This window comes from Mus pahari, chromosome 13 (assembly GCF_900095145.1).
Source record: "Mus pahari chromosome 13, PAHARI_EIJ_v1.1, whole genome shotgun sequence".
NCBI classification, from domain to species: domain Eukaryota; kingdom Metazoa; phylum Chordata; class Mammalia; order Rodentia; family Muridae; genus Mus; species Mus pahari.
The window spans coordinates 77,885,714-77,900,865 of record NC_034602.1 but is presented as its reverse complement, the minus strand read 5'-3'; the positions used below and the strand labels follow the sequence as shown (position 1 = coordinate 77,900,865).

Here is a 15,152-nt window from a genome sequence, read left to right as displayed (position 1 = left end):
TAGATGATGGATAGATAGATAGATAATAGATAAATGGATAGATGATAGATAGATAGATAGATAGATAGATAGATAGATAGATAGATAGATAGATAGATAGATAGATACCATGCCCTAAAATTAGTGCTTGAAAGCAAATTCTTGTCTTCAAGCAGGCCAGTCCTCCTGAACAGAAGCTGGCAGGAGAGTACACTTAGACAACAGTCACACAGTGAGTCATCTGTGTTTTCACAACATGCTTCTCCCCAGCACCCATGTCTATTTGTAGCCTGACAATAAAGGCCCGAGCCAAACCATCTCTGAGCAGTCTGCCTTTAGAAGCAAGGATGTTATTCTCAGTTGACTCATTGAGCTGCTTGTGTTATGGCGACTAACCTGTTGCCTTCTTTGTGAAGGATGGGATATAACTGCAGACACTCAAGTTTTCCCAGTGCTTTCTGGAATATGTGTTTAGAAAGGTAATTGGAGGGATTACATACCATACTGGTACCTCGTAGGGACGCAGAAAAAGGTTGCTTCTGTAAGTAGTCTAAGTCTAAATCTTACCAGCCTGGGGTTCTTAGCCACTTGCCTTACCTCTCTCTACCTCAAGCACATAAAATTCCATCTGTCTAATACTTGCTAGGCACCCCATAAACATTGGCAAAGGCATAAAATTAATGTCTGCCATATACCTATAAAAATGACCCGAGATGTATCATCAAATCCACAAAATATTTTGTTGTCTCAATGACAAGTCAAAGAGGCTCCTGCCTAAGGGATAAACATTCATAAGGTAAGGTGCAATACATGCATGAGATAGTTTCCATATGTCAAATCAGCTCACTCTCTAGTTCTCAAAACACACACACACACACACACACACACACACACACACACAAACTATTTATTAATGTTCCACTCATTTTCTATGCTTTCTTTTCAGTGTTTCTGCTACCCACTTTGACTCCTGCAAGCCTTGTAGGAGGACTTTGCCAGTGTAGCTTTTAAGGGGGAAAAGCTTCATATGCAAGAGAAGTGAAGTATGTTTCAGTAATTTCACTCAGAGAAAACTTTAAAATTCTACCTATATTAAGTTTCAACAAAATTATCAATGATGGTTATAAAATAATAAAATAATAACAAAGTATGTCCAAAAATATCCTCATGAGTCTGTATGACTTTGAGTCACCAACCTTCCACCTAATATCCAGGAGCACTGTTAACAGACTGAAGCTCTAACCCCTTCATATGTCTCCAGACATCTTCAAAACCAGAACATAGCCAGGAATTATCCAGACAATATACAGTGGGGAAAAATCCCATCATACCTATTTATATTATACAACAAAGTCTACTATCCCAGGGACTCATTCAAATAGAAACTGATTCACACAAATGTTACCAAAACAAAGTTGTCCAAGCTTCTCCTCTCGTCTTAGATGCTACATTCTAAAGCTAAATCTGGGATGGAGATTTGGCTAAGTCCTAGGGCACTTGCCCAGTGTACTGGATAGTTTTTAAAATCAACATCACACAAGTAAAGTCATCTAAGAGGAGGAAACTTCAAATAAGAAAATGCTTCCATAAGACCTGACTGTAGACGAGCCTGTAGGACCTTTTTTAAATTACTGATTGATGGGGGAGGTCCCATCTATTGTGGTAATACAACCCCTGGGCTAGTGGTCCTGGATTCTCTGAGCAAGACAACAGGAGCAAGCCAGTAACCATCACTATGTCATGGCTGCTGTATCAGCTCCTGTCATCAGGTTCCTGCCTTGTTGGAGTTCCTGTCATCTTTCTTTGGTGATGATCAGTAATGTGGAAGCATAAGCCACATAAACCCTTTCCTCCCTGCACTTCTTTAGTCATGCTATTTCATCACAGAAATAGACACCTTAACTAAAATACCCAGCATGCTGAAGGCTCTCTCTCTCTCTCTCTCTCTCTCTCTCTCTCTCTCTCTCTCTCTCTCTCTCAAAAAAAAAAAAGAAAACCATACAACTAAGTCTGATAAGATGGCAAAGATTATATTTCAAAGAGGCATTAAATGCACACCGAGGAAGATTACACTGCCGCTGTTTCCATGAGAAGAAGAATATCCACAAACAAATTAGTTTAGATGTCTCTGCACGAGCACACCCCTGTATCTCCTAAAAAAGGTTGGTTGTGTTGGTTTAATCATCTGCTCCAAATCAGACAGTGCATCCCTCGAACATCATCAGACAAGCCTCTGTATTTGGTGGACAGTAATCAGCATGGAGACTCACAACAGGTCAAAGGACAGAGAATAGGTGTCTAGGGAGTGCTCAGTCATTAACACTGCATCAGTGCACAACCTTTCCCCCCCAAACGGCTTGAGCATCATCCAGGAGAGGAAGGAAGACTCAGCCAGAGGTTGAAGAATTAGAGTGAAACAAAGTCCTCTGAAAACGAGAGGGCTGCTAGACTCTTGAACCTACAGCAGCTGCGGTTGTCTGCTCAATGCTTGCGTTAGATTAAGCCATTCAGCAGCCCATCATGGAGACAGGCTGGCTCAAGAGCCTCCATCTGAGGAGTTACTATGGTTTCTGGAGTAAGAAGAATCAGTTAAGTTTAAGGAAGTGGCCAACCATGTTTCAGTGGGTGGCCCACGCCCTTGGGTATATATGGTCAGTATAAACTGGATTTACAAGGTTATTTTCAAACGATGTCATGAAGTTGGGAGGTTGCAGGTGAAGAGAATCTGGGAGATGCTGAGAGGAGGAAGGGATGCATACGATTCAAATACAGTGTAAGCACTTTTGAAATTCTTAAGAATAAGCATGAATAAAAGCAAAGGAAAAAAGAAAGTAAATACAATGATCTGACAGGTGTTCAATAATGAAATATTTATTTCTACAGCAAAGCTTTTAATAAACAGCAGAAGCCCATACAAATACATTCTTTAAATGCCATAGATGTCTTGGATTTCCTCAGCACACGTGGCTGCATGTTCTAACTTTATGCAGGCTTCAAGGTGTTTCCTCGATGGTTTTGTTTCCAGCTGGTTTCCTAAATGATCTAACTTAGTGAGCATCTTGTAACCTGGATGAGGGACTGCTGCTGCGCTGGAATCTAGGCCAGTGTTTATAAACATTGTATTATGGTTACAGTTTAACCTTGCCTTATGAATGAGGACATCCACCGCAGGGGTAGCAACAAAACACATTTGGTCTCTGCAAACCATGCCCAGGGGTGTCATGGAGATTCATGGTCTTTGATCAGCAAAATGCTAATCAATGGTAATATTTAAGAGCTAAAAGCTCTCACTGGGAGTTTGAATTTTCAGTGCATCTGTGAAAGTCAGAAAACGAAGCAATGATAGGTATATAACCACATGATATATAAAAGCTAGCCTTGTGGAGATGCCGCATGGAGTGTCCCTAGAACTCAGTTGTTCCAGTCAATCAGGCCTAGGCACTATGTGAGTGGAAACCATTAGACAACTTCAGGTGGAATCACACTGTAATGTGTAGGAGGAATCAAAGAAAGAATCACTCAGCTGAGCCCACTACTGCCACACACATGAAGGGCAGCTCCATATAGTGGACAGGCACACTCATATGACTGTGAAATCATATAATGGACAGGCACACTCATATGACGGTGAAACTTTTCCAATGGTACCTGGTGCCACAAAAATGTTACTGTCTCTATCTTAGCTTTGCATTTAGAAAGAAATCAAGAGCAAAGATGGATAACTAGAGGCAAAGTAGGAATGTAACAGAACTCATTTGGAGGAATTAGCTGCACTCACAAACGAAGACAATGCCTGGCAGCCTGTGTGACTGCCTCATGGATTGGACACTCATGGGACGTGAGTGGAAAGGCAGAGTTTGAAAGGGTTTCAACTCACGTTCAGCTCCATTCATTGTGTATTCAGTACCGAGTACAACACTTACTGTTTCTAATGCCCAGATCACCTTTAAGTCATTTCCATAGGTTATTCTAATTGATCCAGGGGTAGGGGTGGAGAGAGCATATGACATCTTTTCTCTTATGAAAACCATGGCTATTATTGATGTGAAAGGATGGCAAACATCACCTCCCCAGTGACCAACCAACTGTTGTTGTGATTAACATTAGAACATTAACCCAGCCAGGTCCTTTACAGCTCAGAGGGAGCTGGTCCAGGAATAGAAGAAACAACTTCAGCTGGGATTCACTAAATCTGAATTCTACTGGCAGACATGCAAATCCAGACTAGAGCAGACCATCCCATTGCTCGATGTGTGCATTTGCTCTTCTTGGAACAAGGGCAAGGAGTCAGGTAAACACATGTCCCCAAAGAGTGTGATCACCACTTGAAAACCAAATACGGCCCATGCACTCCGGATCCTGGAAGGTCTAAACCCTGTCCACCACACAGGATCCAAGCAGCTGAGACACTTCTGCCCAAAGAGATTTGTAGAACTGCATTTCCTCCCCTTCTTTTCCCCATTTGTGACTCAAGCCAGATTTCATCAAGCTATTTTTGTAATTACTAACATGCTGGAAATACAGCAGCGAGCCAGAAGCAAAGTAAAGCGCAGCATCCAGCAAAAGGAAGCCAGTCACGCTGAGTAACTGAAGGGCCATCTGCTCCTCACCGAGCTGCAGGGGTGAGAAGGACAATCTGCGCTGGACTATTTGCGTCCTCTCTCAAGTCAGACCCACCTGCATGTTGTCGGTGGCATCCCCAAGCAGGCCTCCAAAAGTGATGGCGTTGGTTACGGTTGCCAGATAAATGAAGAGAATCGCCGAGAGAGCCTGAATGTTTAAAGCATCATAAAAGTCACTGGCAAAAAATGGTGCTTTCCTCTTTATGTCCTTAATTAATCCACCGCAGAACCTGGGCAGGGAGAAAGCAAGCATGTGAGCAAGGATAAGAGAAATGGCCATCAACTGCATCAAGACATAATTCACTAAACCACGAAGATGTTGGACGTAAAATGCTTGAGTCAATGACCAGATACTATTTAAGACAGCCTCGTTTAGATAAAACAGGAAAAAGAAAATTGTGGAGAAATATATCTTCTCTCTCTCTCTCTATCTTTCTCTCTCTCTCTCACTCTCTCTCTCTTTTCAGTTACTAGAATAGGTCCAACATTTCCCAAAGACTGTCCAGTTGGTCTTTAGATGAGAGCACTGAGTAGATAAATTATAATTTTTCCATTCTCCAAAAGCAAACATCCAAGTACATCGCACATCACATAAAGCCCCTTAAGATGTTGTCACAATGTCATTTCACCCCACACTGTGAGGGTGAGACCTGTGAGCCCCCCCCCGCCCTCTCTCATTATTCCTTGTCCTGGGGAAACAACATTGAACAACACAGGCTCTGAAGTTCTGACACCATGGGGTTTACTTCTGGGAAACAGGATAGACAGGATGATACATAAGTAAAAATCATGGAAAATTTAAGTGGAGGTGGTAACTACATCGATCTAAAGTAGACACATTGAAAAAAATTACAGATAGATAGCAAGAGTAGGCCTCTGAGAATCGGAATTTGGAATAAGGACCCAAAGGCACAAAGGGAAGAAGGCATGAAGGTGTGTGATAGGCAAAAGTGCAGGCTGAGCCTAAGCAGCAGCTTACTTTACTTGCAAGAGAACCTCTTGAGGCCAGCCTTCTCCAGAGTGCCCCTTTCTGTACCCTGACATCTCAGCCTCAGCCAAGCTGAGCATCCCACTTGAGTGCCTGTGATACACACAGGGTTATGCACCTACTAAGTGAGTGTGGAAAGGAGACAGATGGAAGAAGGAAAGGACAGTCTGATGCAATCCCACAGCTCACATCTGGCCCCTAAGGAGAACGGGACTACGGTTTCCCTAGTGAAAATAGTTTATAAAGAACTGCAGCCATGCACTGTATCATGAGAACAAGGTCAGTAATGGACCATGTGTATGTTTGTGGCCTCATAGGACCTAAATTGATACTATCACAAAGAAGCATCATCAGATATGACAATAGTCTCCAGTACAATCCTTTCCCTGTGTATCATGCTGATGTGCTAGCGTGAGTAAACCTCTTCAACGGAGAGCTATGTAAAAGCATATGGTTACACACATGCATAGCTCTGTTACCAGCTCATATATTTGCCATACCATTCCTTTTATTGTTACTATAGTTCATATTCCTTCTACTTATAAATATGTACTGTAAAACAAAAATGCCATGTTAAGTTGCCAGTGGCCTCGTACATGTCATCTTCATCTTGTCTTTTGACTACATCCAGGGGCCACACTGAATAAGTGACTAATGTCCTCAGATTGGACAAAGTGCCCTTTATAATGTTCGCATGATGACCAAAGATGGAGTTCTAGACTATACCCCATCATTAATCAATTCAGAAGTTGGGGAGGGTTTTAGTCTTCATTCAGTCAGAGGAAAGGAAACAATTCCTTTTTTACTTCAGAGGAGAAACTCAAGTGGGTGAGCAGCAGAAGGAAATAATTTCATTTCATTTCAACCAGATTTAATTGCATATTAAAATGTCATATTTTTGTATTTTTAAAGATCTGCAGTGACTTCTACATCTTCATGAGATGAGTCTCATATTAACAATTTTACTTAACCTTCCCCGCCTCCCAACTCATCTAATAATGGAGAAGAGATGATCACTGTAAGAAAGATGATCACTGGAAGGTTCTTGGGAATCAGAATTGTTGACTGGACAAGGAGACAGGGCAGTGGCCTGCAGAACACCCCTTTCCACATGTGACACACTTTGGAGTAAGTGTTCATGGAAGGGATGGTACCATGAAAGCCACACAGGATACCTAGTCAATCTTCAGCCATCCTGTTCTCGCCCACATGAACTTAGCCTTCACTATATCATCCTATCAGTGGTTCTGTTGGTCACACTGCCTGGATGTCAGTTTCCTGGGAGCTCTAGGCCTCTGTCTCTAATTCACCCTTCAGGACTTCCTTTGAATGCTTCCCCTATCTACAGGGTCCACTCAGATCACTCTGTCGAAAACTATACTACTATTCATCACCAAAGTGCCTACTTTTTTTTGCTTCCATTTTCCTCATAAGCCCATTGGTGCATTTATTTATTTGTTTAAGATTCCTCCCCCATCTCTACAAAGTGAGGCCCCGTAAGGGCAAGGCATTCATATACTGCTATATTGCCAGTGACCTTGACTAACAGATGTGCTATAAATACTCATTGGCTGACCAATGGAACGAACCAGCAAAGAAAACACTGAAAGTGAATTGAGAACAAGGAAGGGAAATTTAGATCTAAGGAAAACCTTATCATGAATGGCAAAAGGTTCCTGCAGTTACCGGCCAGTTCTCTGTAGTTCTTCACAGTCACCGTGCCCTCCTCCTCCGTGGCCTCCATCATGAGGTGTGTCCCCATTCATCTGAACATTCTCTCCGCCTGAGTACATATTCTTTCTATGCAAGACAACAGGGTGCGAGTAGACATTAGTTTATCATGCACATTTGCTCTCATGGCTGTAGGTATGCTTTTAAAGGCAGAGAATGAAGCCTTCTCAGAAAACAACCATAATTTCTTATTTCTTGCTAACAGACAATTCTTGAAGTGTTCTATCTAGTGGAAAGACAGATGGCTGGGTCAACAAAGAGTTTAACTTATTGCACACTTATAGGACTGAAACGGTTCCACCTGGGGAAAAACAGATTTTCAGGAACCAGTTTCTCCTCAACTACTGTACTAGACTTTTTAACCTGCTTAGCCTAAAGGGCTCTTCTTGAGTAAAGTGATCTTTCCACAGACACAGGCAGAATGAACAGTGGTGACACTTTCTAACATTGTGAGCTAAGTGCAATTATTAAAGCGCATCAGAGCACATAACACGTATTTTACAGTGCCAAGTAAATGTTAAGCTAAGGCACATCAACTCATCTGAGGCAAAATATCCATGGGGATCAAGGACGATCACAACATACCCTGGTTCTACTTCTTTTCTGAATTGCAACCTCGTCAGGGGCTTGACACTCCCCAAATACTGCCAAGTGCATCGAAACTTACCTTTTGTCAGATGATGGGAGACTCTTTGGAGGCTCTATTCTGATTGCCGGGTCCCATTCCCCAGGTGGAAGGACAATGACTTCATCTAAGAACTCATCAATGCCAGCAATCAGGTCATGTCTGTCTTTCGCTTTGTAAGCGATGTCGTGGAACACCTGAACAGCAAGAGAAATGCTGATCCAACGAGCCAACTTTCTGAATGCCTCACAACACATCACAGCTGAGCAACACATCAATAGTGTGCCCTGACACTCCCATAGCTGCTCGCTCATCTTCCTCCCTATTCAGTGTACTGAGGGGTACAGGTACCTCAGCATCTATGTAGAGGTTTGAAGAGATGGAATTTTAAGGATGGATTCCCATCCAAACTCTCACAGGTGCTGTGAGAGCCAGCTAAAAAAACGTTTTCAAGATCTCTACTGAAAACCAGTCTCAGAATTAAATATTGGTGTGAGACTGTAATGACTGTTAAGTCAGGCTAAGGAACCCATGTACCACTGAAGGACAGAACCAACTCCTCCTGCAAGTTGTCATCTGACCTTTACGTGTGTGCCATGGTGTGTGCACCTACACACACACACACACACACACACACACACACACACAGAGCAGTCCTCTAACAATGGGAGCTATTCAAAAATCAAAGAAGAAAGCTTGAGTTATATCGGCAGAAAGGACGGAGTGTTGAAATAAGTGCTCACATGCCTTCCTTTTGGCAAGGTAATTCAGCAAAGGCAAGACAGGGTTTAGGTGAGAAACATCTTGTGCATTTGAGCACTCAGTCTCCAGTGGGTAGCACTGTTTAGAGAAGTAGGAAGCGTAGCCTTCCTGGAAGGAGTATGTCACAGGGTGCAGGCTGTGAGCTTAAAGCCCCGCTCTACATTTTACTTTATTCCCTCTGCTTTGTGCTTGAGCTTGATGATGTGAGAACTTAGCTCCCTGCATCTACTGCCATGCCTGCCACCCACTGTCTGCAGCTTGTGGCCTGAGGCCTGCCGCCTGCCACGGTGCCTCCTCCCCACTGTGGTGGTGATGGACTCTTATCCCTATTGAGTTATGAACCTACGCAAATGTGTTCATTTTTCTGTAAGTCGCCTTAGTCATGGTGTTCTAACACAGTAACAGAGAGGCAACTGAGACAGACAGCAAAACCGCCATGTCTATTATCCATGTCAGGAGGGGTTTCAGAATGCCACAGTCCTTTTCTTCAGTGCCCCCTTCTTCTGAGCTAATCTGAAGGTCTTCACAAACTCAAGCCTTTTATCTGTTGAACACCCTTAACTTATGCTAAGTCTTTCTACTGTATCTTTTCCTAGAATATCACTTTTAGGTGTTATCAGGCAATTAACACTGGTTTGGGGGTGCTGGGTTTGAGGAAGAGGCAACATTGGGGCAACTACTCCCTCTGCAGTACACACACCGCCTCTTAGCTAATTCTCTCTGGCAGATATAATTCTTTCTGCCAGATTAAAGAGAATCAGCAATATACCTTCCCAGCCAACCTTGGTGAGAAATAGCGGCCCTGTCAACCAACGAGATGTAAGAGAAGGAAAACCTGTAAAATACCCATTGGAAGAGGCCCTCGTTGACATCAGAGGACCACTCTGCACCCATCACAGGTACTCTAAAGCATTCTTACTTTATATTAGGCATGAATTTTAAAACAGAAAAAAGCTATCAACACACAAAATTAAATAAGTCACTGAACTGAAATGAGGGAAATAAATGTTCCCTCGAATAGAATGGCCGAGCTGTCCTTCATTCTACAGAGGAAAGAGCCTCCAGTTCTACCCTTGACAGGGAGGACTGACAAATGAAGCCACGGCACAGGCAGCGCTTAGAGAAACAGTGATGCAGAAAGCCGAGAGAGCAGAAGCTGATGTCCCTGCACTTCAATGGCATTTCTTCTACCATAGACTACTTCAGAGTTTGATCATAACTAAACTAAATATGTTTATTAATAGAAAAGCTACTGTACATGTGGATAAGATATCAACTCTAAAGCACTAGTTAGAAACAGTATCTAATGCACCACAGATGTACACTGTGCCTCCCCACAAAATACAAACCATAAAAAACAAAACATTCTGATAGCTAAAAATTATATATCATCTACTTTATTATGCATTGTTGATAAAAGTCATCATTTCTCAAATAATATTCGGACATATGAGTTCAGAGATGTGATCAATTATTTTAAGAGATAAAGTTAATAGAATAACCCTGAGCTTGTCTAGCAATATTTAAACATCAGTTTTAACAACTGAAAATACATAAGGATCATATCAAGGTAATTGCACACTGGTCATTTCAGACATTAACAATCTGTTGGTGTTGAGAACATTCGAAATCCTCTTTACTAGTTATTTTTGCAACATATAATTAATTGTTGTTAATCATCACTGCCTACTGTGTCTCACATCATTCCAAAGTGTATAACTGAATTAAAACTTTACATAGTAACCTATAAAGAGAAAAACTATATGTAATTCATTTGTTTCAAATTTTAAAGAAATTTAGAATATTTTATAGATACTTTTGCTTAGGAAAAAATGGAAATGTATTTATTACTGTATATTTTTAGAATCTAACACAAAAACAAAACATGTGCCTTACACTTTTGGGAAGCTGTCCTACCTAAAAAAGAATGACCTAAGAATGATCATATGTCATTCTGTGAAGTACCTCATAGCCATAGAAGTCTAACAGAAAAAACAAAAACAAAAATAAACAAAAAGTAACAGTCAATTCACAGTTTAGATCAACATAAATAAGATAACCACACATCCCTTTACCCAGCTTCCCTACCTCGTCAGACATCAAAGTGGCAATGGCTCTTCCAATCTCATGGTAGGACTTGGCTTTCCCCTTTGGACCTAAGAGAATGAACAAGAACCTAATGGAGAAGGAGAGAAGCAAAGACTGTAACACACAATTGGCCAAACTGAGAAATCGTTATCTTGATTCATCACGATGGCTCTAGAGATAGTCTTTATTGGGTGTGTGTGTGTGCATGAGTGTAAATTCATGTACATGTGGAGGTCACAGGTCAGGTGTCTTCCCCTCAGGTTTTGGGATGGGCTTTCATGCTTTATGTGGACCTCACAGATGTAGCCAGACTAGCAAACCCCAGGGATCCCCCTGTTTTTGCCTGTTTAGTGATGGGATTACAGGCACACACCGCTGCACCCAGTTTATTACATGGGTGTTAGAGATGTGAACTTAGACCCTCACATTTGTGAAGCAGCACTAGCTGGTATGAGCATTCTTCCCAGTTCCTAGAACTAACCTTTACACCGAAGAAAGATATAATTCTAAGGGAAAAAAAAAAAAAAGGATACTCCTTAACACCATCACAAGATTTAACTGAGGGAGAATCCTGTGAGCGAGCCTCCTTCATTGAGCAGGAGAAGAGTTACAAACTGCTGATCTCTCTGTGGTAAACTTTTCTTTGTCTTCACTTCTACTAACTTTGGAATCTGCGGTGCGACGGTGTTACTGACATTAACTGCAAAGACTTAGTACATTTTCTGATTTCTCTGACTTCCCTGTACCTAGCATGGGCAGTGACAACTGCTCTTCTCCATATTCTTAGGAAACACTCCTGCTATTCAGCTGAGTGGGATTCAGCAAAAACCAAACCTTCACAAGTGATGCACACACTGATAGGAAGGCAAGAGAAGCATGAGAGACATAAAAAAACTAAAGTGTCATTCGCAGACAGTGAAAAACCCTTTATGGGTATCCTCATTTTCTTTTCTGAACTTATTTTCTGGATAATGTAAAGAGCATTGCTCCAGAGCAAATGCATCCTGATATAAGCAATGATGAACTGGTCATTTTGGAAGAAAGCCATCTCTCACCGTGAAGGAGAAGACGTGTGTCTCCACTGAGGAAGACGGAGCCTGATAAGTAAGTAAGAAAGATGTACAGAAGGTGACACTGGGTGAATCCCTGCCTCACCGTTGCTCATGCATTACCTAACAGGGAGAAAAGAAAGACCACACACACAAGAGCGTCATATGTTTGCACAGCTTCAGACAGCCTGAAAAGCACGCCCGTCGCCTTATCCAGATTCCCACACAACCTCCTGCAAAAACAGAGCCCATCCTGTTCAACAGCAAGGAATCTGGGGGTGGGGAAGATGGTAGGTGAGCCCAAGGTTTGTGTCTAGCAAAGGTTGGGGCTGAGCACAGAGCTCAGTGGCTGAACATGAGGATGCTATGAGTGACACTTGGGGTAAACCTGCAGTTTCAAACAACACAATCAGAATGGCAGAATGTGGGTCCCCGGGTATCTCAGATTCCATCCCTCTCTTAACCACTGTGACATGCCACCTGTTTTTCTGATGAGCAGGGCTGTGGTTCATCAGACAAAACCTATCCAACAGGCATTTTCACACCTGGCTCTTGGGAAAAGAAATGTGTATCCTTTTGTAGCCGTGGACAAGGAGACAAGAGCTGATGGCATCAGGAACCATGTAATAGTTTACTTCACTGAATTTTACTTCTATTTATTTAGTCCCCTAACTCACTTTAAAAAGAAAAGGACTGACATCAGAAACTCTGTAAACGAATGTCACCATCTACTCCAAAAACGATCCTAACGTACAAGTACTTTTCTTTTCATTTGTAATATTTACTCCAAAGACGTTTAAAAAAAAAAAGTTGGGAATTAAAACTATAACCAATGTTCTTAAAAGCTTAACTATTCATATCTTGTTATCAGAATAACCATAAAACAATCCAGCATGTATCTGCTCAGAACCTGTCCCTTAGTGGAGACAAGGCTCGCTGTCAAGGGCTGTCACCATGAAGAACATAGCAAACTAGCGATTCTGAAAGCCTGCCCAAGATGGAAAGCGGTCACTCTTAGAGCCACACTTTCGTTCTCCCCACACCTCCATTGATGCTTGGATACAACAATACACCAGCCTACATGGCAGCACAAAGTCTTTGGTGGTTCCTAAAGGGAACACTCATTATTCTTAGGACTATGCATGCAAAGATATTTAGCCACTAAGGTGAAGTCCCGTTAAGGAAAGTTAGTACTGGTTACATTTACTAAGTCTACTTGCCTGTCTACAGAGGGTCATGCATGGCAGAAATGGCAGTTTTAGGCTAAACAGGCAGATGTGGGTATCATAGAAGAAAAATGTCTTGACAGTGGCTCCTTTGTTTAGTATATCTGAACTGGATTTCTCTTGTCTGGCCCTTTTTATTGTTTTGATGTATCTAAATATTAACTTTCCAAATAATAAACAATCCCTAAAACCTTGCCAGACGTCACTTTGTGCGTCTCCCACCTCTCTCTAATATCCCCATGTGAATAGAGCTTATAAAAACTCAGTCTGGAAACTCATTTATAGATTCACTCTCAGCAACCAAAACTAATTGAATATTGTGTTCTCTTCGAGGAAACACGCTTGATCGTTAACAGCCTTCAAACGTGAAACTAGGCAGGGAGGAATTAACTGGGCAAGCGTTTTTTTTTTTTTTTTTTGACAGAGTCACGGAGCTACCAAGTTAGCACAAGGGCATACATTTTCTATAAAACATTTACTGTTTGGTCTTTGATCCATAATACCAAAGAAAGAAAGGAAGTAATAAGTTAGTGTAGTGATAGCTATAACACATACTAAAACAATAAGTCAGAGTGCAAAAAATTTTATTGGCTCAATAACCCAGATGGAAAGATATCTAGGTTAAAATGAAAAGGCATTTCTTCATTGTGAAATGTCACCAGGCGCCAAGTAGAAACAACCCGGTTAAGAACAGCTCAGAGATCTACTCCCTGAAAGTAGAACAGGAAGAACACTAGGCATAAGTGTGCACCAGGGTCTCACTGTAAGCTAAGAGTTTCATGGGTAGGAACAGAAAGCTGAAGCAGGTTCCAATCCACTGCACCGTGGCAATGCCTGTGAGGAGAGCGGAGACCCGAGGAAGCCACAGCCCTGAAAGCCAAACCCTCTCTGCTCAACGCCCACCCCCTGCCCTTTCACCCTCAGAGAAGCAAAAGCTGTTACAACTTTTACAATGGTTCTACATCCTGCCATGCTCAGCTTTCATAATGTACTGAAACCTTTCACAATACAAGCTGGGTTTTGTCAATGGACAGATTTTTTTTTTTTTTAACCTGGAAGCCTTTCCCTTTATTAACAAATTACTAGTGAGCATTGCATTTGTGTGGCCAGAAGGAAAGAGCCCATGTTGACAGCCCAGGAGGGAGAAAAGCAAGCTTGGGTTACTGGGTTTCTTCTACTCACCCTCAACTACAGATGCCAGAGTTGGAATTTAGAATGGTTCCTAGTTATCTCGAGTCTCTAGGAGGCCCCTTCCTACTTGTGTGAATTTTGTCAAGTAACTAATTATGCCTGCAGAGGATGCCTCTGGCACACTTCACAACAAAAAGAAACACCAGATGATTCATGTCCAGAACGAGTGAGTGGCCTTTACTCTCACATTCTCAAGATGATTATAGGCAGAACAAGTGCAGTATCAGAAAAGGAGTCAGTCTTCCTAAAGCACCCCGTCTCTTCAGAAAGGATGCACCCCCTGCCTCCTGATAGACCCCAACTATCTCTTGAAAGCTCCAGGCATGTACCCATCCCTTACCCCCTTCTCTGGAACAGCAGTGAATCAAACAACCCATTACACAGCTTTGGAAGATGTAGCTAAGCTGTGGCCTCTACAATAGACTCATGAGGACCACACACCATCACTACTACCACACAGGCAGTGAAGGACACAGACAATCCACAGCGGGGATGCTATCTCAACCCCTCTAAAATACTGTAATGTTTTTAAATAATTAAGTACAAACTACTTCTCATAGGCAATGCTGGAGAGAAATAGTGTACTACTTAAGAATCTAAAGCTCACCGTCTAGCCTTTTACCTTAGATCAAAATCCAAAGTGTAACTAGTTTACACTTGTTATTGCTTCTTACCATCCCAAAGTGTCCTATCCGAACCCATTCTAGATACCTCTCTAAGTTTCCCCTGAACTTTGGCTACAGAGTCAGAAATGTGACGTTCTACTACTAGCTAATAGCAAATCTTCCCACTGCCTCCAGTCCAAGGCTGTTAATAGGTTATAAAAATGCATCATATATATAATATATCTGATATATATATATATGTGTGTGTGTGTGTGTGTGTGTGTGT

At 42.0% G+C, this 15,152-nt stretch overlaps 1 protein-coding gene across 7 annotated transcripts in view; it reads right to left on the bottom strand.

Moving 5' to 3' along the window:
• Slc4a4 (solute carrier family 4 member 4) overlaps positions 1–15,152 on the bottom strand; it is a 326,617-nt gene that overhangs the window by 88,109 nt on the left and 223,356 nt on the right. For all 7 annotated transcript variants that reach the window (XM_021210774.2, XM_021210776.2, XM_021210775.2 and 4 more), the window contains 4 exons: positions 10,796–10,883; positions 7,988–8,142; positions 7,276–7,389; positions 4,657–4,831 (listed from right to left, as the gene is read on the bottom strand). In XM_021210774.2, the coding sequence (XP_021066433.1) occupies positions 4,657–4,831; positions 7,276–7,389; positions 7,988–8,142; positions 10,796–10,883 (532 nt within the window). The remainder of the gene's footprint in view (positions 1–4,656; positions 4,832–7,275; positions 7,390–7,987; positions 8,143–10,795; positions 10,884–15,152) is intronic.